This window comes from Nicotiana sylvestris, chromosome 7, assembly GCF_000393655.2.
Source record: "Nicotiana sylvestris chromosome 7, ASM39365v2, whole genome shotgun sequence".
Taxonomy (NCBI): Eukaryota; Viridiplantae; Streptophyta; class Magnoliopsida; order Solanales; family Solanaceae; genus Nicotiana; species Nicotiana sylvestris.
This window is the reverse complement of record NC_091063.1, coordinates 82,974,903-82,999,266: the sequence shown is the minus strand read 5'-3', so window position 1 is coordinate 82,999,266 and position 24,364 is coordinate 82,974,903. Positions and strand designations below refer to the sequence as shown.

Here is a 24,364-nt window from a genome sequence, read left to right as displayed (position 1 = left end):
CACACATAGCATCAACTGCTTAACAACTAGCATAAAAATAGATCACGTATTTTTAGAGTCCCATAATCAAATTTAATTGTTATTACCATTTTTACGGTAAACAATTTGGCGCCCACTGTGGGGCTAAAAATAATAGTGATTATTTTTTTGTTGATTTTACTACATAACGCAAGTTATCTTTCACGCTTTTTCTTGTCCAAGATCTTCGATTTCAGGTCGAAATGTCTAACTCAGTAAATGGAGGTGAAAACTACAATCTTGAGGACCATGAAGAAAATGGTGTGGGTGTTCCAGGTGTTGGTGTGCCACCACGAAACCCTGGGAATGCACGGAACCAATCCCCATGGATGCGGTCTCACGCGACGCCCAACACATCGACATAAGCTCCCACATTGACCGGAGCGTGCACTTAGGAGATCAACGAGAAGCTTAGAAAACCCCGACTAGGGAAGAACGGGAGGTTAGCCTTCATGTTATTTTTGAAATATTGCAGGCACAACAACTGGCTATTGCTCAACTGCAAATTCACTAGAAAACTCCTAGCACAGTAGCACCGGGGACAGCTCCCCCAGCCGAGCAAATATCGGAGAGATCGAGCAATAACGGGTCGATAGCCGATCCCGTCATTGTGAAGATGCTCGAGGACCTCACCAAAAGGATAGAATCGGGCAAGAAAATGATAAAAGCGAGCGATAAGAAGGTCGAGACTTACAACTCCAGGGTCGATCAAATTCCAAGAGCGCCCCGATCTTGAAAGGTGTGGACTCGAAGAAGTTCGTACAGAAGCCGTTCCCAGAGGAAGCGACCCCAAAACCCATTCCAAAGAAGTTCGGAATGCTAGATATCCCGAAATATAATGGTACCTCGGATCTCAATGAGCACGTTACCGCTTACACCTGTGCAGTAAAGGGCAACGACCTGAGGGACGACGAGATCGAGTCCGTCCTACTGAAGAAGTTCGGAGAAACACTTTCTAAAGTGATGATGATGTGGTATCATAACCTGGCCCCAAACTCTATAAACTCATTTGCTATTCTGGCGGATTCCTTCATAAAAGCGCATGTCGGGGCCATCAAAGTGGCCACAAGGAAATCTGACGTCTTCAAAATCAAGTAAAGGGAGAACGAAATGTTGCGAGAGTTCGTATCTCGCTTCCAAATGGAATGAATGGAACTACCACCGGTCTCCGATGACTGAGCAGTGCATGCCTTCACTCAAGGTTTGAATGAACGAAGCTCGGTGGCTTCAAAACAATTGAAATAGAATTTGGTCGAGTATCCCGTTGTGACCTAGTCGGACGTCCACAACCGATACCAGTCGAAGATCATGGTCGAAGATGACCAGCTAGGAGCCCCCTCGGGCTCAGTATACCCAAGCAGGCTTCTGGCGAATGATCCAAAACCAAACAAAGAAAGATATCAGGCATACATCGAAGACAGAAGGAACGCCCCAAGGCGCAACCCACCTCGCAACTATTGAAGGATAGACCGAGGACAGAATCCTTAGGGACTCATCAATAGAGCCGGATACGATAGGAACACGGGGCCAACAGAGGCACCTCGCTTATCGGAATACAACTTCAACGTCGATGTATTGGACATCGTGTTCGCCATCAATAAAATCAGAGACGTCAGGTGGCCCAGGCTTGTACAATCAAATCCTTCACAAAGGAATCATAACTTAGTTTGTGAATTTCACAACACGCACGACCACAAGACTGAAGATTGCCACCAGCTCCGAGAAGAGGTAGCCCGACTACTTAACAAAGGTCACCTCCGAGAATTCCTCAGTGATCGAGCAAAAAATTAGTTCCGAGAAAGAGAGGCGGCCAATAAGAATGAAATAAATGAGCCACAACATGTCATCCACATGATCTTGGGAGGCATCGATGCCCCATAGGAACCCGTGATGAGAAGGACAAAAATATCCATCATCATAGAAAAGCGAACCCAGGGGTATATACCCGAGGATGCCCTCACATTAAGCGAAGAGGACACCGAGACCTTGCCTCAACCCCACAATGACGCACTGGTAATCTCTTTCCTTGTAGATGCATTTCAAATAAAACGTGTACTCGTGGATCCAGGTAGCTCGGCCAACATTATCAGGTCGAGGGTAATAGAGCAGCTTGGACTGCTTGACCAAATCATGCCCGCCACTCGAGTCCTCAACGGATTCAACATGGCAAGTGAAACAACGAAAGGAGAAATCACCCTCCCAGTCAACGTGGCCAGCACAATCCAGGATGTCAAATTCCATGTCATCGAAGGAGACATGAGGTACAACGCCTTGTTCGGGAAGCCTTGGATACATTGCATGAGAGCAGTACCATCCATCCTCCACCAAATGATGAAATTCCCGACAAAGGATGGAATTAAAACCATCTACAGGGAACATCATGCGGCAAGAAAAATGTTCGCGGTGCACGATGTGGCGTCGGCACCAATACCTCCACCCGCAAAGGTGCCAAAGGGTAATCAAATTACATCTTCGGTTAAGCTCGATTAAACAAAGCAGAGGACCGTACCGCGTCCTCATCACAAGCGAGTAGAACATATCAGACCTTGAAATATCGCTGGCACATCCCACACTAAGGTATAACCCTTTCCCTTTTCATTTTATATTTCATACTAACCCTTATGCAGGCACCCGACCGAAGCAGTCAAAGCGCTAACCTAGCCCGAAGACCTTAAGGTTTTAAAGCATCTGTTGTACTCTTTTCCTTCGATCGAGTTTTTGTCCCAAAAAGGGTTTTACCGGCAAGGTTTTTAATGAGGAAACATCCACATGCTACCTAAGGAAGACTCGACAAGTATTCAAGGCTTCTTTTGCAATCAATCCCGAACACTGATGAGCATCCCCCCGGAAGGCCATCTACTCAGAAAAGCCAAGAAACGCCAAATAGGGTCCCAATAGGAAAATGATGTACCGGGCCAAATGGTCGAATAAACTGTGCCCGTATAGCCGGGCCCCCGATAGCGAAAACATGTATACTTATACCAAGTAATCAAAGAATATCTTTTATCAAAGCATCTCACGCTCCAAAAGAAACTCGGCATCTTTGCGGAAATGACTCCTCTAACAAAAATGTCCCGAGCCCTCGGGGACTGGCGTCAACAATTCAACACCTGAACGACCTCTAGGTCGGGACTCCAAACTCATAAGCCCTCAAGCGAGGCAACATGAAAATCACGAAATGTCTCCAAGGACGAAAGTGTCTCGGACACTCGGGGACTGGCGTCAAAATCTCAAAAATCACACGACCTCAAGGTCGGAATCTCCAAAATCGTAAGCCTTCGATGAGGCAATACCAAATTTGTGAGTAACGGCTCCTGAGCCAAAATACCCTCGATGGCTCGGGGACTGTCGCCAATCACCATTCATTAAAAAACCCGAGGCCATAAAACCCCAAGCGGGCAAACTTGGTCCCGTAAGACCTACATAAGGCAGCAATAGTATCTGTAAGACCTCAAGCAAGGCATGAACCATACTTGTACCAAGTATCTAAAAACTGTAAGACCTCAAACGCATGAAAATTTTGTAAGACCTTACTAAAGGCATAAACCTAATCTCAAAGTTAAGGCTATATATTGAACTTGTAAGACCCCGAAAAGGCATACCCTCGATATAGACGCCGAAACTACTTCACTCGGGATTGAAAATGGCTCCGGCCAAGCATAAATGACTATGGTCATAAGGATATACTAGCCATACTAACGCAACTCGGGGATGCCCAACCGTCGCTACAAAATCACAAGCCTTCAATTACTTCGAATCTACTTCTAAAAGAACCGGTTAAATAGGTTACCCTCGACACAGGCAAAAAGAGCTTCAACCATGTCAGCTCCAAATCACAGGCTTCGAGATACTCAGCCTCCGAGCCAAACCTCCTGAGGTGCTCGATCATTGCCACATAACGACTCATAATCGAGGTTTTTATCGAACCGTCAAAGAGTCGGGCAAAATTTGTTTCAAAAAAGTCCGTAACGAGGGAAAAATAAAGCCAATAAAAGGTCGCTTCGACCCAAGGCGTAAGAGCCGTTGTCGCCAGCCCACAATAAAGGGTCGCTTCGACCCAAGGCGTAAGAGTCGTTGTCGCCAGCCCACAATAAAAGGTCGCTTCGACCCAAAGTGTAAGAGCCATTGTCGCCACCCCACTCAAATCCAAAAACTTGAGGGACGAATGAGCTCGAGTCGAAGCCCAACTCGAAGACTGAACCCAAAAAAGTTAACCAAATATGCACAAAAGCAAGGCGTAAGAGCCATTGTCGCCAGCCCGTATAAAAGGCCGCATCGACCCAAGGCGTAAGAGTTATTGTCACCAGCCCATATAAATCCGAAAATTGGAGGGTCGAATAAGCTCGAGTCGAAACTTGACTTGGAGACTGAACCCAAAATAGTTAACCAAATACCCCCAAAAGCAAGGCGTAAGAGCCACTGTTGCCAGCCCACGTAAAAGGTCGCATCAACCCAACGCGTAAGAGCCTAAGGGCCAGCTTGAAATTTTAAAACTTGAGGGTCAAATGAACTTGAGTTGAAATCTCACTCGGATACTGAGCCCAAACTAATAAAATGCCTAAGAGCAAAAGCATAAGAGCTCAAATGCCAGCTTATACTAAAAGGGCATACCGACCCAATATGTACGAGTCACTGTCACCAGCACTAAGATCAAAGGTTGTGCCAACCAGATGCATAAAAGCCAGGTCTGACCCGAGAAACTCTTGGGGACTGATCTTCGAGCGATACGGGTCGCCCGACAATAGCAAAGCCCGAGGGTCTAACCCGAGATCTGGGACCTCGGGTCGAAAGTCAAAATACATCACATAGTATTTCCAAAAAATAAAAGGGAAAGAAAGGATAAGAAACAAAAAACCTTCTTATGGCCCACGGGGGGATGTTTACAAGTCTTGAAAAAACCCTTACAAAGAGAGAACCAAACAGAGTCCTAATCTATCATCGAGCCTACACCTTCGATGGCTCTACCAAAGGTTGCACCCCAATAACTACGGGTCCTTCAGCAGCCCCTTTTCGACGACCTCTTCCCCTCCGGGGGCTCCACCTTCATTTTTATCACCTCCTAAACCATTACCCGTCACACCTCCGAAAGCAAGCATGGCAGCATCTTTCTTCTCTAGGGTCTTAACCCTCTCGAGCTCGACAAGCAGAATGGTATCTCCCGCATGTATGTCCCCAAATGTCTGCCTCTGGGATCCCAATCGAGCACGCTCCATAGCTTGAGTTAATTTCGGCTCGGCCTCCTCAGGCGCCCTCCTGGCTTGAGCGCTTGTCGCAACGGCATCTTCTCCATGCAAAGATATAAGCGCCTCGGCTTCAGTTTTGATCCCGGATAATGTAGCTACCAACTCAAAATGGAGACCTCTGTACTTGTCACTATCCTCTCTCGCGTCACTAAGATGACGCCCAACTAAAGTCACCTTCTTCTGGAGGGCATCCCTCTCGGAAGTTATCTCTCTCTCACGCCATTTGAGTTCGAAGACTTCGGAGTCTCTAGCCTAGAGCTCCTTCCTCAGCAGGGCACCTTCCTTCTCAAACTGCACGAATCAGATCCAAGATGTTAAAACACTAGGATCTGGCAACATTCAGATAATGGCAAATGGGGATCAGGTAACATGTTCAGTAAGGTGAGCCTTCTCGCGCTCATGAAGGGTCACCTCGGCCTGATACCGGGCAAAAGTCTGATTGTAAAGCGCCTTGGCTTGAAGCCATGAAAAAAAACAAGTTAGAAAGACAAAGGTCAATACAACCGAGGCTTGGGTAATAGACAGGATTTGCAAATAATACTTCATATTAACTTGTCTAATACACTAACACATTAAGCTTAAATAAGTCAAACAAATTCAAAAGAACACAAATTGTCCTAAATGAACTTAAATGCGAATTGCTGGAGAACACTCAAGACAACCCTTGATATGCCTCCTTAAACCAGTTGTTCCCTCCCACTTTCGACGAACATTAAAGACTCGACCGCAGTTCTTGCATTGAACTTTGCGAACTTCTTCATTTTCTTCTACCACCTCAAAGTGTTCCCAAACATGTGAGCGCACTCTACAAATACGGGGCATGATTTAACTTGAACCTAACAAAAATGGTAACCACACTTCACTTGATAATTGTAATTTTGTAGTGGCTACCGTAAATAATTAATAAACTTGAAACATTAATTAATTGAGAACTTGAGAGCAATAAGCATTTCAATAATCAAGAGGAAACTGAGAGAGAATTAGAGTAAAAGAAGAGAGCAAATTGTGAGAAAAAATAAAGAAGAAAGGGAGCTATTTATAGTTTTTAAAAGGTTAAAATTATAATTTATCAATTATTAGGGGTGGGGGTTATTTTCTTAAGGGGTGGGCCGAAATGGCCATTTTTGCAAATAATTATCGTTGCTCAACGGTTATTTTTGAATTTGACTGTTGGCAACGGTCAAAATTTTTTTTAAAAAAAATCCAAATGTAATCGGGTTGCACCGGGTTATAGCCCGGTAAAAACCTGATAATGGGTAACCGGGCTAACCGGGTTCCGTGGCACTGGTTACCAAAAAATATTCGTTCTCGTCCCACTCCCCCCAACCCTCCCCAATCCGTCCCACCCCCTAGCGTACTGGGCTAAACCAGGTCGAATCGGGTTATATTAGTGCTGGCCCAGCCTGATTAACAGGTATATTCTATGCTTTGTCCCATTGGTGGAAAAATAATTATTGTTATAAAATAAAAATTATAAAGTAAATAAATCGACGACAAGTATAGAAACAGATTAATATATTATTCAACTTCAAACAGATGTACATAATGAATTGAAATTTTTTCTATTTATAGAAGAAAGGAAGCTGCTACTACAAGCTGCTGCGTAAGTTGCTACAACAAGCTGTTGTATAAGTTGCTTGTAAATTCCTACTGCAAGCTGTTGTGTAAGCTTCTTGTAAGTTGTTATTGTACCATATATAGATAATCTTCTACATGAGTAATATTTATCCACAACGGAGTGCCGAAATGATAAGCTTCTTCAAGAGGTTTATTTTCAATAGAGTACTAAATAGATAAACATATTTACAGCGGAGTCCAGTAAGAGTAAGCTTCTTCAGGAAGCTCATTTATAATAGAGTACTAAATGAAGAAACACAATATATTATATTTATAACCCTCCCCCTTGGATGTTCATTAAAAGATAATGTGCCTCTTTAAAACCTTACTACGAAAAACCTATGGAAAAAAATTCTTGTAAAGGAAAAAGAGTATACATATACGAATTGCTAGTTGCATCATTAAAAACCTTACAAATATAACCCTGTGGGAAAAACCTTAGTAGGGGAAAAAAGTACAATGCATATTTTACTCCCCCTGATGAAAACTTTGTTTCAAATATATGAGTCTCCGCATTCCAATCTTGTATTATCTTCTCAAAGTTGAAGTTGGTAAAGATTTAGTGAATAAATCTGTTGGACGGGTTTGCTACACAACGATATTACCATTCTTCTGGAGATCATGTGTAAAGAATAACTTTGGTAAAATGTGTTTTGTTCTATCTTCTTTTATGAATCCTCCCCTTAATTGGGCTATGCATGCAGCATTGTCTTCGTATAATATTGTGGTTTTTTATCACATTCCAACCCACATTTTCCTCGAATAAAATGAATCATTGATCTCAACCATACGCATTCCCTACTTACTTTATGAATAGCTATTATCTTAGCATGATTTGAAGAAGTAGCAACAATAGATTGCTTTATGGAGCGCCAGGATATGACAGTACCTCAACATGTAAACACATACCCGATTTGAGATTGAGCTTTATGGGGATCGAATAAATAACCTACTGCATAACCAATACGTTATGCACCACCTTTGTTAGAATTAGCAAGATACATAAGTGCACCAATTGCACTAAGATAGAGTATTTCAGGACCAAGGAGTTCCTTATCATCTTCTGGAGGTCGGAACGGGTCCTTATTCACTTTAAGTGATCGACCACTCATTGGTGCACTTAATGGGTGCGCTTTGTCCATGTAAAAATATTTAAAGACCTTTTTTGTATAGGCAAATTGATGGATAAAGATCCTGTATGCTAAATATTCAATTTGCAATTCAAGACAAAATTTTATTTTTCCAAGATGTTTCATCTCAAATTCTTTCTTAAGATATTCAATTGCTTTTTGGAGCTCTTCTGGAGTTCCAACAAGATTTATGTCATCAACATAAACAACAAGTATAATAAATTTTGATGCTATTTTCTTTATACAAATACATGGACAAATAACATCATTTATGTAACCTTCTTTCAATAAATATTCACTGAGGCGATTATAACACATGCGCCCAGATTGATTTAAACCGTACAAAGATCTTTGTAATTTGATGGAGTACATTTCTCGAAACTTTGAATTATATGCTTCAAGCATTTTAAATCCTTCAGGGATCTTCATATAAATTTAATCAAATGAGTCATATAAGTTTTGACTTGTATTTAAATGGCATGACATCTTCAGGTGTATGGACTTCATGTCTGATCATAATTTTTTACAATATTGTATCAAATATATTGCCAACGATCATGTTGTATTAGTTTCTAAGCGACATAACTTGTTGAGATTTTATCACTTTCTTTATTTTCAGGTACCTAACTTCTTCTGGAATTTGATGCAATGTTATATCGTGAGCTCTTCTAGAGCTCATTTCCTTCTCATTATTGTAATTTTGATTATTTGCTCCTATCATTTTTTAAGGATTGTTACCTTTGGAACCGATCGGTTTACTACGCTTCATGCGTGCGGTAGACTTTATCCTTCGGGGACTTTAATTTTAATAGGAGCATTTGCGGCTGAAATATGATATTTAATTTTGAATCAGCAAATGCTTTTGGCATTTGAATTGAATTATCTTCTAAGTGAGGATCCTATTAATGATAATTCAATTCATATAGCATATTTTCCAGCTATTTATTTCATCACCCAAATGTTAGAAAAACTAACACATATCTCCAATCTTCTTTGGGAAACCTATCTTCATGCATTGTGGTAGAGAAATTAATCATATACCACACATCAAAGGTTATTAGATAGTAAAAATATTTGGTTTCTGATCCTAAACCAATTGTGAGGGGAGGATTTATCATATATTGTTGGTTTGATGCATGCAATTTAGAAAATCTTAGACCAACACATGAAGTTTTTGTCTCATAAGCAATAGTTTAGCCATTAATAGGAGGTATTCAATGCTAAACCACCTTGGATATAAACTAGCATTATCAAGATTTCATAATTTGAAAATTATGCTCTTAATTGAGAAAATTAATTTCAAATGCCAAACTGCAGGTTGACAATAATCACACATGTAACCATCTCATATATGTATCTATAAGTGGTTCACATGATAGTTGAATGAGCTCATATTCACTTTTTATATATTTCAGAATCATGGGTCTTAGTCCCAACTTTAGCTTGTATAATCAATTTATTATGAGAACAAGCAACACAAGAGAATTCTTTAAAAATCTTCTAGTTCTTCAGTATATGCTTATCTGAATTCTCAGATAGCTCATTTAAAAATGACGAATAAAAACTTCAAGTTAATCATGACATGTTCTATCTCTTAAGCAAACTTCTAGTTTACTATGGCATAAACTTTTGCATTAGTAAACTTCTGGTTTAATATGATACATGATGTAGTATAAATTGAAGAATAAGACGGGTAACTTCTCACATGCATATTATTTCACCCCATGTGATTGTGGAAACATGAAGATTTTCAATTTTCCAATTATTCGTAGTCTCAATATAATAGCCATTTGTATTAGTAAACTTTGGGTTTACTACAACATATGTTTTGACCATAATCATATAATATGAATGACATATTTGTATATAAGCTCTTCGAGAGCTTTTATTTATTATCCACAATCTAATATTATTTAGGTACTACTAATGTCATGTGTTTTCTAGACAAACAATTAGTTCTTCGGAAGTTTTTGATACATTTTGTATTATCAAATATTGCTCATACACTTCTTGTATCACGAGAGAAAATCATAATAAAATGAACTGTGACGACCCGACCCGTCGTCTCATAGGTTACCACTCTGTTTTTCCCATTCTCAGCTTCTTTATGCTTTATTATCTGTATCTTATGTGATCGAGTTGGTTTGAAGTGGTTTTGATAAGAAATGAGACACTTAGTCTCTTTTAAGAAGGCTTAAGTTGGAAAAGTCAATCGGACGTTGACTTATAAGTTAGAGGGCTCGGATGTGAATTCTGATGGTTCGGTTAGCTCCGGGAGGTGATTTGTGACTTAGGAGTGTGATCGGAAGTGGTTTTGGAGGTCCGGTGTAGAATTAGGCTTGAATTGGCGAAGTCAATATTTTGACGAATTCCGGTTGATAGGTGAGATTTTGATCCGAGGGTCGGAATGGAATTATGAGAGTTGTTGTAGCTTTGTTATGTCATTTTTGATGTGTGTGCAAAATTTCAGGTTATTCGGACATCATTTGGTCGAGTTTTTGATCGAAAGTTTATTTCGGAAGTTTTTGGAAACTTAGGCTTGAATTCGATGAGTTTTGGGTAATTTGATTGTTTGAGGTGTTTTGATGATTGGAACAGGTTTGAATAATGTTATGAGTTATGTTGGCATGTTTGGTCGGGGTCCCATGTGGCTCGGATATGTTTTGGAAGAGTTTTTGGAAAATTTTGGCGTTTCGATTATGAGCATGTAATGATCCAAAGGTCCATTTTTAGTTCTAGAGATTGAAATTTGATTTTGAGACTTCCAGAATTTTGATAATGAATTATAGGAGTGATCTGGAAAGTTTGGTCTAATTTCATCAAGTCGCGATTGGGTTTTGACGCGAAACATGAGTTAATTGTTTAACAAGCGAAATGGGTATTGAACTGAATAAATGAGCTCCGAATTGAGTTTAGACTGAAGGGCTATGTTTGTATTATTATTTGTGACTCATAGGAACAAGAATCATCAAATTCCGAGGTCCCAAGCCCGAGAAATGAATTTTTTAGTAAAATTTCTTTCTGAAAATATTTAAGGAAAATGGAAATGAAATTTGATTAGAAAGTGATGGTATCGGGCCCGTATTTTGGTTTCACCGCCCGGTACAGGTCTTATATATAGTTTAAGCACTTTCTGTAAAGTTTGGTTGAAAACGGACGTCGTTTGACGTGTTTCGGACTAAAAATGGAAAATTTGATGTTTTATGAAATTTGAAAGAATTGTTGGATTTTAAAGCTTAATTCGTGGTATATGACGTTATTTTGGCGATTTGATCGCACAGTTAAGTTCGTAGGATGTTGTTGAGTTAGTGTATGTGTTTGGTTAGGAGCCCCGAGGGCTCGGGAGTGTTTCGGAGGTGTCTCGGAGTGATTTTTGTCTTAGAAAAATTGGGAAAAATTGCAGAAATAGTACCCCGTGTACAGTACCGTGTACAGTACCCCCGTGAAAAGTACAGTGTACCGTTACGCGCGTGAATAGTACCCAAAAATTCTGGACAGTGTTGAGCGAGAAATTATGGGAATTCTTGGGGTAAGTGTTCTTGACTCTCTTGTGATTATATTCCATGAATAAATCTTCATTTTTGGTTTTAGATTATTGATTTTTGAAGAGAAATGGATGATTTTCTAAAATTCTCTAAAGATGAATTTTTAAGATTTGAAAGTCAATCCGATGTCGGATTTTGGTAAAATTTGTATGGTTGGACTCGTGGTTGGATGGGGGTTCATATTCCGTGACTTTTGTCGTATTCCGAGACGTGGCCCCACATGCGAATTTTGAGTGTAATTTCGGATTTTTGATTGAAAATGTAGAATTTCATATGGAATTAATTCCTATAATTTTTATTAACTGAATCGAATCGTTATGGCTAGATTCGAGGCATTCAGAGGTCAATAAGGGGCAAAGGCATCGCGAGCTAGAGAATTAGCCAGTTCGAGGTGAGTAATGATATTAAATGATGTCCTGAGGGTTTGAAACCCCAGATTTGCACAACGTAGTGCTATACTAAGTTGAGATGCACGCCGGATAACGGGCGTGGGGTAGAGCACCGTTGGGGATTGTGACTTGGTCCGTCCCGAGAGATATTTTACTACATTTTTGGTTGAGACGTATACTTTATTATTGTGAATTGGGCTTGTTGCCATGCTTGGGGCCTTGTGCCGACCTGTAGAACCCTTAGGGGATTTTTGACTGGTTTTCCTCACTTATTTTGTTAAAGAATTTATATCCTCAGTCATGTTTCCAATTGTTTAAAAATGATATGAACAAGATTTTTGAAATGCTAATCATAAATAGAAAGAGATATGAGGGCTGAGATCTCGACCGTACATTATGCCCGAGAGGCTGTGATTTTTAAATGACTGAGAGGGGTCGAGAACCCAATAGTGAGGATATTTTATATGATATGGATCGGACTGCATGCCGCAGCCAATACATATATTGGATCGGGCTGCACGCCGCAACAAATACATATATTGGATCGGGCTGCGCGCCGCAACAATTACTTATATGGATCGGGCTGCACGCCGCAGTAATATATATAGATTGGGCTGCACACCGCAACAATATAGCGCTTGGGCTGAAGGAGCCCCTCCGGAGTCTGCACACCCCCAGTGAGCGCAGTTGACTATTATTATTATTATGGATCGGGCTGTGCGCCACAACGATATACGGATTGGGCTGTGCGCTACATCGATATACGGATCGGGTTGCACGCCGCAACGGTATATATATTTATTGATTCGGTTATCGTGAGAAGTATATGAATTGAGAACTGAGGATAAGAACGAATAAATGAACTGAAATGCTTGAGGAGCTGAATTATACTGATTATATCTGTTTTACCTGGTTTAAAGAATTTCACATGATTTCCTCATTCACCGCTGCTTAAATGATTTTACTATTTTGGTATAGAACTGTTTAGTGCCTTTACGTGATTTCATACTGTCAGCTATTATTTATTGTTATTACTCACTGGGTCGGAGTACTCACATTACTCCCTGCACCATGTGTGCAGGTACAGGTATTCCTGAGGCATAGAGCAAGCTTTCCTGCCGTTCAGTTTTCATCGGAGTTATCGAGGTAGCTGCATGGCGTTCGCAGACCCGATTTCTCCTTCTATCTCCACTTATTATTACGCATTTTAGACATATTTCTGTATTAGATTGTTGAAACTTTGTATTAGAGGCTCAGACTTGTGACACCGGATCAGTGGGCTGTTTTACAGAGATTTTTCGTGATTATGGTCCGCACATTTCATCTGTTAAATTCATACTTCTATTTATATAAATTGGTATCTATTTCCGAAAATTGGTATTGAATTATAAAGAAAGAGATTGTGAGATGTCAATTGGTCGGGCTTGCCTAGCATTGTGTTGGGCGCCATCACGTCCGGGGTTGGGGTCGTGACATGAACAATATAAAAAATTGTTTAAGCACAAGAAAACACCTTTTCATAACATTTTCCTACTTCGGGAAGAAATTTTAATTGTGTTACTTCTTCATGAGCAAATTTAAAATAAGAAAAATTGAGTATATATTCTCTCAATCATATTGCCTCTTATGGAGGTGAATCATAATATATTTACATCAATATCTCGCTCATATTTATAGCTTTATTAATATTGTCACATTCACTTCAGTGAGTTGATTAATATTTATAAAATATTCTCATCCTTCAGGAAATCGAACATAATTATTTTAGCACGCATTAATCACATCAAATTGTGATGCTTCAACCTCTTTTAAAATATTTATTACTTCAGGAGCAAATTGAGGCGTGCATGTATATAGAGAATATTTTTGTAGCTTCTCTTCAATTGTAATCATAGAAAGGCTAAATTATCACTTCTGGTGGTCATAGACATATACCACTTCCGGTGGTTAACAAAATTTAGTTACAATGAGATATACGAAACATAACCACTTCTGGTAGTTGTATATTTCTTGCGAACTCTGCTGGAGTTTAAGTGGATCTAACAATGTTATCCACTTTGTAATCCTTTATTAAGATAATTTGAATGGAAAAAAAATACCCAAATAGGTACTGTATACGTAGCATATAACCAAGCAAGCGATGATAAAGATATTAAATCAAATATAAGCAAAATGCTCAAATTACTTTATACAAATTTGGCCACTCCAAACGTAAGTGATATCCACATTACTACCGCCAAGAAGAAAAGCTTACCACCTAAAAGATATAATCTGCCTTATGATGCTCGGAATGAACAAAATCTAACCACGGACGTAAGAGCGTCACCTTACATCGAATATGAACACTGAAATAGAAACTAAATTCGAAGTAAGTGCTCAAAATGACAGAGCATCGTGTTGATAACGTGTTATAAAATAAAAACTGTAAAACAAATAAACCGAAGAGAAGTATAAAGAGAGATTGATATATTATTCAACTTCAAACTGACGTACATAATGAACTGAGATCTCTTCTATTTATACAAAAAGGGAAGCTGCTACCGCAAGCTGTTGTGTAAGCTGCTACTGTAAGTTGTTGTGTAAGCTGCTTGTAAGCAACTGCTGCAAGCTGTTGTATAAGCTGCTTGTAAGCTCCTACTCTACTGCAAGTGATACATAAGTAATACAAATTAAACCGAGTTATTAGCACCATATAACTTATATCTGAGCAAGTTATGTTATGTACATGTTCAAAATACCAATCAGAATACAATTATCCACTACTAATACAAGTGATACATAAGTAATACAAATTAAACCGACTTATTAGCACCATATAACTTATGTCCGAGCAAGCTATATTATGTACATGTTCAAAATACCGATTAGAATACAATTATCCAAAATAAGGGATCGGATTGTTTCGTTTTCACTCAACCCTAAATGAATTTACAAGTTTTCACTATAACAAAATAAGCATTTAATATTTATTTTTTTGCAGCAGTTTTAGGAAGGAGGAGGAGGGAAAAAATCCTTCAATAATAGGTCAATTGTAAATCACAATCTTAAATTCAAAAAGAAAAAGAAATAAAAAATTATAGAGCACAATTTTTTTTTATCAAACATTATAAAATAAAAAAATTGGCCGAGTAGCCAAATATATAAACAACGTATTATATTGACTCTATAGCAATGGGTTTTTGCATTTAAAGAATCACTTAATTAGTATTTTATCCCCCCCCCCCCCCCCATAAAATTAAGTTACTTTCTCTAAAAGGGGAAGTTATATATTTGGCTATTTGGCCAAAAATATCCCTAGCCAATATTCAAATATTGTACAATAATTATGCATAATATATACATTTATCGACTACTTTTTCGACGATCAGCTATTTAAGTTAATTTCTCTAAAATTAATATGGTTTGTTCATAATTTTATCATAAGGCACTTGGCTATTTTAACCCTTGAATTGTTTTGGTCAACCAACATAATTTTAAAAAAATTCGCAATATTTTGAGACTTTTGACGATAAGGAAAAACTTAGGGGACAACATTACGTACCATGCTGCAACTATGTGAATTCCAGAAACATTTATGGTAATTACATTTTAGAGATTCCGTTTCCTTTTCCGACAATATGTTTAGTTACCTTAGTTTCACAGGAAATCATGAGTTGAGTAATTGGAAATTAATTTTCCTAAACTAGCAAGCATGTTTTCCTTAAATTCATAGTCCTAGCAAGGATCGGAGACCATTAACTACGTCTATAAAAGCCTCAAATCGGATCCTCATAGCCTCATTCACTCAAATCATTAATATTCAGATTCAGAGTTTAATTCTTTGTTAGCAATATATAGCATTGAAATATATACAAAAATTTACTACCAATTATGGCTTTATTCAGAAAGGCAATGATGTTTTTGTTGGTGGTTATAATGACTATCATAGGGTCAACTATGGCTGAGGTGTATGAAGTTGGTGATTCTGCAGGATGGGATTTCAACGTTGATTATAATCATTGGGTTTCTTCCAAAAAATTTAAACTTGGGGATTCTCTTGGTAAGATCTTCGTTTTCCTCTTTTTCTTTTTAATACTTATAATTTACTTTAATCTTAGATTCTTAGCTATTACTTTAATTTGGTTATAGATGTACTCATTCTTTAGGCCGGCACCCTCAATTTCCTATTGTTCTTTTTGTAGTATTGTGTTTTTGGGAACACATTTATATATTCATTTGTTTTATGTCTGCAATGCGATTTTGCCCTATTATTTTTGGTTTACTTACATATTTTGGTGTAACCTGCAGTATTCAATTACAACCCACGGTTGCACAATGTGATGCAAGTGGACAGCAACGACTACAAGGCATGCACAGATAACCATCCAATAGGAATATACAACACCGGCAGCGACAGTCTTACCCTGGAAACACCCGGCGATTACTTCTTTTTGTGTGGATTTCCAGGTCATTGTGCTTCTGGACTCAAATTTCACATCAAAATCTCAACTCCATTTACTCTTCCTGCTGCTCCACGAAATTCTAGCTCCCGCTCTTCTCCTCCGGCGACGTTTACTCCTCCTGCCGCAACTAATGGCGATCCTTGGCTTCCTGGTTTTCTAGCTAACAAGCCTAAAAGCAGTGCTTATTCATCCAAATGGTCACCCATGACCATGTTGCTTCTTGCTGCTACTCTGTTTCTAGGCATGGTTTATTAAACTGCACAGATCGATCGATCGATCGATCGAGCTCGTCATAATTAGACAGTAATTAATTTTGTACTAACTTTTGTTAGCGGGTTTAATTTCCACCCATTTATTAGTAGACGCTTCTGGATTACAATTGTTACTTGTATGTTTCTTAGCTTAATGTTATAATAATATTCGCAGTTACTTACATAATACTAGCAGTCCGACCTATGTAATACTCACCTTATATAATACTAGCATTTTATTCCGTTATTTTTTGTATTTTTATATCAATTGGCTATTACACACATATAGAATTTTTTATGTTTAAATATTTATTTAAATGTTATAAACAAAAATTATTCAAAAATCAATACAACTTAGTACTCATTCTCCAAATCTTAAACTTTATACAATATGAGAAACTTTTGTTAAATGGAGTAGAAATATATGTGCAGATCTTTCAGCATGGAGAAATCTTTAATTATGAAAATATGTACTCAAGCAAAAATACCATTCCATTTGAATGAATGGTTGTGACTGACTTCTAGTAGGAAGCTTTGGGTTGGGCTGTTTGTAGGCATTTTTTTTTTTTTTAAACCAAGGTTAAGTTTTTAAGAAGGGTAATAATTTAACGTTTAAACTTAAACCTTCCCATTTTTAACAAAGTATAGAAATAAATATTCTATTATATGGCCATATTAAAAACACATGTAAACACCAAACATGCCAAAATCATAAGGACCAACAATACATTTTAATCTTACGACGTCGTTTAAATTAAGTAAGGGCAAAATTGGAATCGAATAGCAGCTAGGGTTTTGAGCTATAGGCTGATAAAACCCAGTAAGGTCACATTGCTCAGCCGCTTGCAGAGCCCTCCATTTTTTTGTGCGTTGCATTTGGGAAAACCTAAACCCTAGGGCCCTCCATCGCCGGCAACAATGGGTAAATGCAATCAATTTTTTCACTCCCTTACAATTCATCTTATTTCTTCAATGTTTTTTTTTAAGGAGCAATTTATTATGGTATTTTATAGGTATCTCTCGTGATTCTATGCACAAGAGACGGGCCACTGGAGGCAAGAAGAAGGCTTGGAGGAAGAAGAGAAAGTATGTACCCCTAACTATCTTATTTATTCAATGTGCTATTTTATAAGCAATTAATGTGCAAAAATTGATGATTTCCTTATGATCTGCAAATTTTGGCATGTTTAAGGATTTAGTGTTTATCGGCAGATTGTAGCAATACCTCACCTAGTGCTTTGTTACTGCGTTCTGTATTGAATATATGAAAATTCTACATGCATCCTATTGTGTGGAGTTTAGGCTAATGGGGATTCCCTGTTTTTGTCATTATAAGTATTTAGTCTAATGAATAGGCTGAAGCAAGAAGAAAAAATGTAGAAGAGGAAGTATAACGTAAAGACGAAAGGTAATGTAAATGAAGAAGAGAAGGAAAAACGTGGAAAAGGTGATGAATTTCTCATTGATCCATGCCTACCATGATGAGTCTAACTGACTTAATGAGAATGAAAGAGAGTGAAGCTGCTCACTTTCTCTCGCTAATAACGTGTTTTAACTAATTAGCTAATATCAAGGATATGATTGAAACAGAAATGAGTGATGTGTACTATTGGTCGTGTACAACCAAAAATTTCAGTGTACTTCCATTGGTCTTTTCTAAGTCTCTCTCTTGATCCCAATTCTATTTGATTTTTTATTTAAATGATTGATATATATGACTAAATTATGTTTTTTGCTGTTACTTTTTGAGATTGACTTTGTATCTCTTGTTCCTGTGAAGGTACGAGCTTGGCAGACAGCCAGCAAATACAAAGTTGGTTCCTAATGCTAAGACTGTTAGAAGAATAAGAGTCCGAGGAGGTAATGTGAAGTGGCGTGCATTGAGGTTGGATACTGGGAATTACTCTTGGGGAAGTGAGGCTATTACAAGGAAGACTCGTTTATTGGATGTGGTGTATAATGCCTCTAACAATGAGTTGGTTAGAACGCAAACCCTGGTGAAGAGTGCGATTGTTCAGGTTGATGCAGCTCCATTTAAACAATGGTATCTCCAGCACTATGGAGTTGATATTGGTCGCAAGAAGAAGACTGCTGCTTCCAAGAAGGAAGGAGAGGTATTTGAATGTCTTTTTTCATCTTCAATACTCCTAATTTATGTGCTATCTTTTTTTCAATGATCTCATAATCTTGTTTTGCTGCTTTATTGTCTTGAGGATGTTATGTATGGAAATTCTTATTGTTAAGAGGGTTGTGTCTTTTCTTTTGGCGTTTAACGGTTTGTGCTGTAGGTGGTTCTGATAAAGGATTTGTTGAACTTGTATTTGTTATCATTGGATTGCAGCTTTAGCTATGCAAGTTTCAACCGAAGCCTTTCTCTGTTTTGATTATTTTTGTTTGGTTGATTGACAGGAGGCTGAGGCTGTTCCAGAGGAGAAGAAGAGTAACCATGTCCAAAGAAAGCTGCAAAAGCGACAACAGGATCGCAAGATTGACCCACATATTGAGGAGCAATTTGCTGGTGGGCGTCTATTGGCTGCAATCTCATCACGACCTGGCCAGTGTGGTCGTGCCGATGGGTAAGAACTCTCTACTGATTCTGTGTGATATTTAGGTGAAAATTGCCAATTCCAAATGAATGATAATGGTATATTTTTCTAAAAGTCTGTTTCCCCCAACGTCCTGGTAAATTGCATTAGCTACTCTTAGCTTTGAGATTATTACTAGGAAGATTTACTATAACATCTTCCCAATGAGATTCATGATTATTTCTGTTTTCCAGAGGGAATTAGATGGTGCTAGAAGGATTATTTCTGTTTTCCAGGAAGATTTACACTTTTTCTTCATTTAACTTTGACAGATACATCTTGGAGGGTAAGGAACTTGAGTTTTACATGAAGAAACTCCAGAGAAAGAAAGGAAAGGGTGCCAGTGGTGCTGCTTAGAATTGCACCTCCATTTTTTTCACATTATGATAAGTTCAGGACAAATTAGATTGGTCGTTATTCCGTATTCAGTAGTCTTCATTGGAAGGGAACGATAACTTCTTGTAACAGAGATAGATTCAAGTTTCTTTTGCATATGGTTAATCTAAAAGTTTTGAGAACTGCCTACTTTATCAAAAGAAGAAATTTGAGAACAGCCTTATCACTCGATGACTGTTTTTTCTAATAGCACCATTTAACTGTTTGCTGTACTTCCAATCCTTTGATTTTGTTTATTGCATTTTCAAGTTCAGTTTTATCTCATCTTAAGTCATTTTTGAGGTGATTTCATGACCGGACTGAAATCATTGTGCAGTGCCATCACAAATTTGGAGACTGTCATATTCCAGAGTTTGTGCAGCTGTCATGTTCTTAAGACAAAGCATGCTAATATGAGCATAGATTGCAGAATAATAAGCTAAAACAAGATACAACGTAAGGCAAATTGCAGAATCCCTTCTCCAAATATGTTAAAAATTGCAGTAAGAATAATTAAGTCCATACTCGAATGGGTTCTTCAACATACCATGATATAGTTCATCTTTTCAAATGCAACATCTCTCATTTGTAGTTTGTTAGGGTATAAATAAATGGAACAATTGTTTCAACCTAGACAAAAAGCTGCAAACGACGAGCATTCTTCCACAGGTACTAGAAGGCATTTATGACGATTCAACCAAATCGTGGTGGTCAACAAAAATTTACACATACGTCAAGTCTGAAATATGTTCTTCACCCCCCCCGATTCAACCAAATCGTGGTGGTCAACAAAAATTTACACATACGTCAAGTCTGAAATATGTTCTTCACCGCCCCCCCCCCCCCCAAATCCCCCCCCCCGTCTTTAGATAATTAGATTAGTCGAATTGGACTTTCGCTATAATATATCGATCCACCATAATATGTTGGAAGTTCATACACAAGTGCTCCAATCTCCAGTATATTATGCTGGAACTTTCCGCGTGTTGGAGTTCCAGCATAATATGCTAGAAGTTTATACAGAGGTGCACGAATCTCCAGTATATTATGCTGGAACTTTTCGTATTACAGCAAAATAGTGACTATTTTTCAATGACTTTGCAAACGCTGGCTATTTTTCAATGACCCGTACGAAAACTGGCTAGCACGTGCTATTTTTACGAGGAGAAGGCATAGGAGTCCGGAACCTAAATGTGGTTCTTTTGGACTCAAAACACTTTTTTAAGGGTAAAAAAGAAGAAGAAGTTACATTTTTATATAAAACGAGGTTCATTACCGCGTTTTACATAAAATGTTTTTAGATACCGTGTTTTTATAGTAGATGATACGACTGCTATATAAAATGCGGTCCATTACTGCGCTTTATATAAAACGCGGTAATGAACCGCGTTTTATATATTTTGTGGGCCCACCAATAATTCTTCTGCGCTTAAGTGACATAACAATAATTCAAATATGTAAAACGCTCTTTTAAACCGCGTTTTACTTTCAAAAATTTGACCCCCTGGATTAGGCATTGCCTTATTTAAAGGCGTTAAGGGTTTTGAGAAAAATCATTCAGAAATACACCAACTTCGTGATAAATTTTTCTTCTTGCTAAATTCTCAAGCTTTTTTCATAATGCCTGAAGAGCGAAAAGTAAGAGTTTCATTATATTGGGGAGGGGGGGAGGTGGGGTTGTGGTGACGAATAACTCAGTGAGCTATAGTTTATCTCCACAGATTCATGTTAAGTTGCCACTTACAATGAAGTACGATAGACTAGTATCGTTGTTATACAATAAAATGAGGTTGAGCAAACGTTCGATGAATCTTAAAATAACCGGAAGATATTCGTATTCTGTGACTCCGAAAGGGAATGCTTGTTACGCTGAGTTTAACATCGAGGATGGTGAAACTCTAAGAGATTTTTTGGGGACTCCGGATGAATACCGCGAACTTATTTTGATAACAATGTTGGAAATGTACGTGAAGCATGAAGACGTTCGCAATAATGATGTTGCGCAAAGTAGTGATAACTCTCAATCATCGGGTGGTTATTTTGGATCAGTTTTAGCCCAACAGATGTTTATTTTTTTATTGAATTAAATTTGTATTAACACTCATATATTCGATAGGGGGTACCGTCCGGATATGAATTTTACAAGTTATGACGCCATGCCCAGTTGAAATATGCGTAGTTTTGTCGTGTTGGATCGTGGTCCATCCGAGAGTCATCACCAATAGAAAAATGTCCATCATGGAATGTCAATACATTACGACTTGTAAGTGAAGTGATATAGCTATATGTAAAGTATTTATGAATTTGAGTAGCTTATCATTTTGTTGTTTGTGCAGTGAAAATGAACAACTTGATGGTCCTGACTTCACTCAGCTGCCCGTAGACGACGTATTTATTCGTGATTTGACATAAGCGCAGAGTCAGGAAGATAATAGTGATTATGAAAACAATGTCGATGAGTCTGTAGATGACGCACCCTTCCCTGACGAGGGTGATGCTGAGGAGAAAGTGAATGTCGAACTTCAGCTGACAAGGGAGCATGCTCCTCCACCTCCCGTTAGACCAAGAGTGTATGACTCCCACGTACCGTTTCATTCAAGGCATATTCCCTACCTTGCTAATTTGCCAAGTATGCCGGATGTTGATACCCTCACAAGGGATGCTAACGAAATTCGATCAGCAATTTGGGATGAGTCTAGACCAACAGTGCTGGCAAAGGGCATGTATTTTTTCGATAAAGCTCGCCTATCCAGGGCTTGTAAAATGTACAGCATAAGAGAGTGTCGTGAGATGACACTATGGAAGTCAACTCCAGAGGTATACAAGGTAGTATGCCGTAGATACTTTATGGGTTATAACTGGATGTTGCGTGCGAGCAGGAAGGAAACAAGGTTATGGAAAATGGGTAAATATATTAGCACACACGTTTGTGAAATGGACATATTCAATGAGAATCACTTCAACTTGGATGTTGGCTTGATTTCTTTTGTCTTGATTCCACACTTGGAATTGTCCATTAGGTACAAGATCAAAGACTGTATTACATCCGTCCACCAGGAATATAGGTGTATTATTACCAAAAGAAAGGCATATCTCGGGCGCAAACATGCATTTGAAATTATTTATGATGACTGGAATAAGTCATTTTCATCTCTACCCAGGTACATGGCCGCATTGAAACACTTTAACCCCGGGACTGTTGTTTAATGGAAGCATTAGTGGAGTGCAGGAATACCAGAACATATATTCAGATACATGTTCTGGGCATTTAAACCAGTAATTGATGGTTTTATGCATTGTCGTCCGGTAATTTCCATAGACGGTACTCATATCTATGAAAAGTATGATATTAAGTTGTTGATCGCCGTTGCAGTAGATGCCAATGGACAAATATTTCTACTATCTTTTGCCATCTGTGCCAATGAAAGCCAAGAGACGTGGACGCTATTGTTGAATCACTTGAAGCAACACATTGTCAAATAACGTTCAGGTATTTGTCTAATATCTGATCGACATGGTGGTATATTAAGTTCTGTAGAGTATTTGCCTGAATGGCAGTAACCCTATGCATACCACCGTTACTGTATGAGGCACCTGAAGGCTAATTTTCAGAAGAAATATCCAAACAAGGACTTGCATAATTTAATGTGGATGTATGCAACTGATCACCAGCAGTGCAAATTCAGGAGGCGCATGGAATTGATGTATATATATTTTCTGGAGTTAAGGTATAAGAAACAAAAGTATTTTATGTTAAAGAAATAAAGTTTAATGGACATAATAATTTACCAGATCGTTGTCGTCGATGCATGAATCAGTCATAACCACTTCAAATTATTGGAGGATTCTCTTCTTCATTATCACTGCTAGTAGAAGAGTAAGATAGGGCATCACTGCTAGTAGAAGAGTAAGATAGGGCTCGTTTGGTAGCGGAAGAGGTATCCATAGTTTAGGGTTTGAGTATGTGAGTGTGTTTTATGTCTTTAGGGTTTGAGTATGTGAGTGTGTTTTATGTTTTGAGTATGTGACTATATCTATAGGGACACGCCAAGCATAGCGCAGTTAAATACTACGTTTTATGTGAATATATATATAGCACGGTTGAATACTACATTTTGTGTGTTGTCTTATCGTTTTGAAAAGTTGTTTTGTTTCAGAAAGAATCTTTAACACGCCAAGCATAGTGCGATTAAATACTATATTTTGTGTGAATATATATAGTGCGGTTGAATACTACGTTTTGTGTGTTGCCTTGTCGTTTTGAAAAACTGCATGACTGCGAAAAATCTATTTTGTATCAAAAAGAATCTTTAACACGCCAAGCATAGCGCAGTTAAATACTACGTTTTGTGTGAATATATACAGCGCGGTTGAATACTATGTTTTGTGTGTTGTCTTGTCGTTTTGAAAAGTTGCACGACTGCGAAAAAGCTGTTTTGTATCAGAAAGAATCTTTAACACGCCAAGCATAGCGCGGTTAAATACTATATTTTGCATGAATATATATAGCACAGTTAAATACTACATTTTGTGTGTTGCCTTGCCTATAAATAACAAGTGCATTCTAGTTATTTTCTGTGCTTAACAATAACCAATAGCAAAAATTTCCATAAAAGCAAGGTTTTTTTTATGCTTTAACAAATGTCTGAACGCCTTTATGTACCAAGGTGCGAGTGCGGAAAAAAATGCATCATGAAAGACTGTTGGGATGATGGTGAAGTTGGACTCCGCTACTGGATGTGTTTGAACAAGTTTTATAGGGTTCCCGA

General features: G+C 38.3%; 2 protein-coding genes across 2 annotated transcripts; both read left to right on the top strand.

Annotated features, from left to right (window-relative positions):
* Positions 1 to 15,812: 15,812 nt before the first annotated feature.
* LOC104221007 (mavicyanin-like) lies at positions 15,813 to 16,639 on the top strand. Its single transcript, XM_009771978.2, has 2 exons — positions 15,813 to 15,981; positions 16,230 to 16,639. The coding sequence occupies exons 1-2, from the start codon at positions 15,813 to 15,815 to the stop codon at positions 16,637 to 16,639; spliced, it is 579 nt and encodes a 192-aa protein (XP_009770280.2).
* Positions 16,640 to 17,446: 807 nt separating this feature from the next.
* LOC104221003 (small ribosomal subunit protein eS8-like) lies at positions 17,447 to 19,784 on the top strand. The gene is made up of 5 exons (XM_009771974.2): positions 17,447 to 17,557; positions 17,649 to 17,721; positions 18,416 to 18,749; positions 19,045 to 19,211; positions 19,493 to 19,784. Exons 1-5 carry the CDS (start codon positions 17,554 to 17,556, stop codon positions 19,575 to 19,577), a joined length of 663 nt encoding a protein of 220 aa, XP_009770276.1. The 5' UTR covers positions 17,447 to 17,553; the 3' UTR covers positions 19,578 to 19,784.
* Positions 19,785 to 24,364: the final 4,580 nt, after the last annotated feature.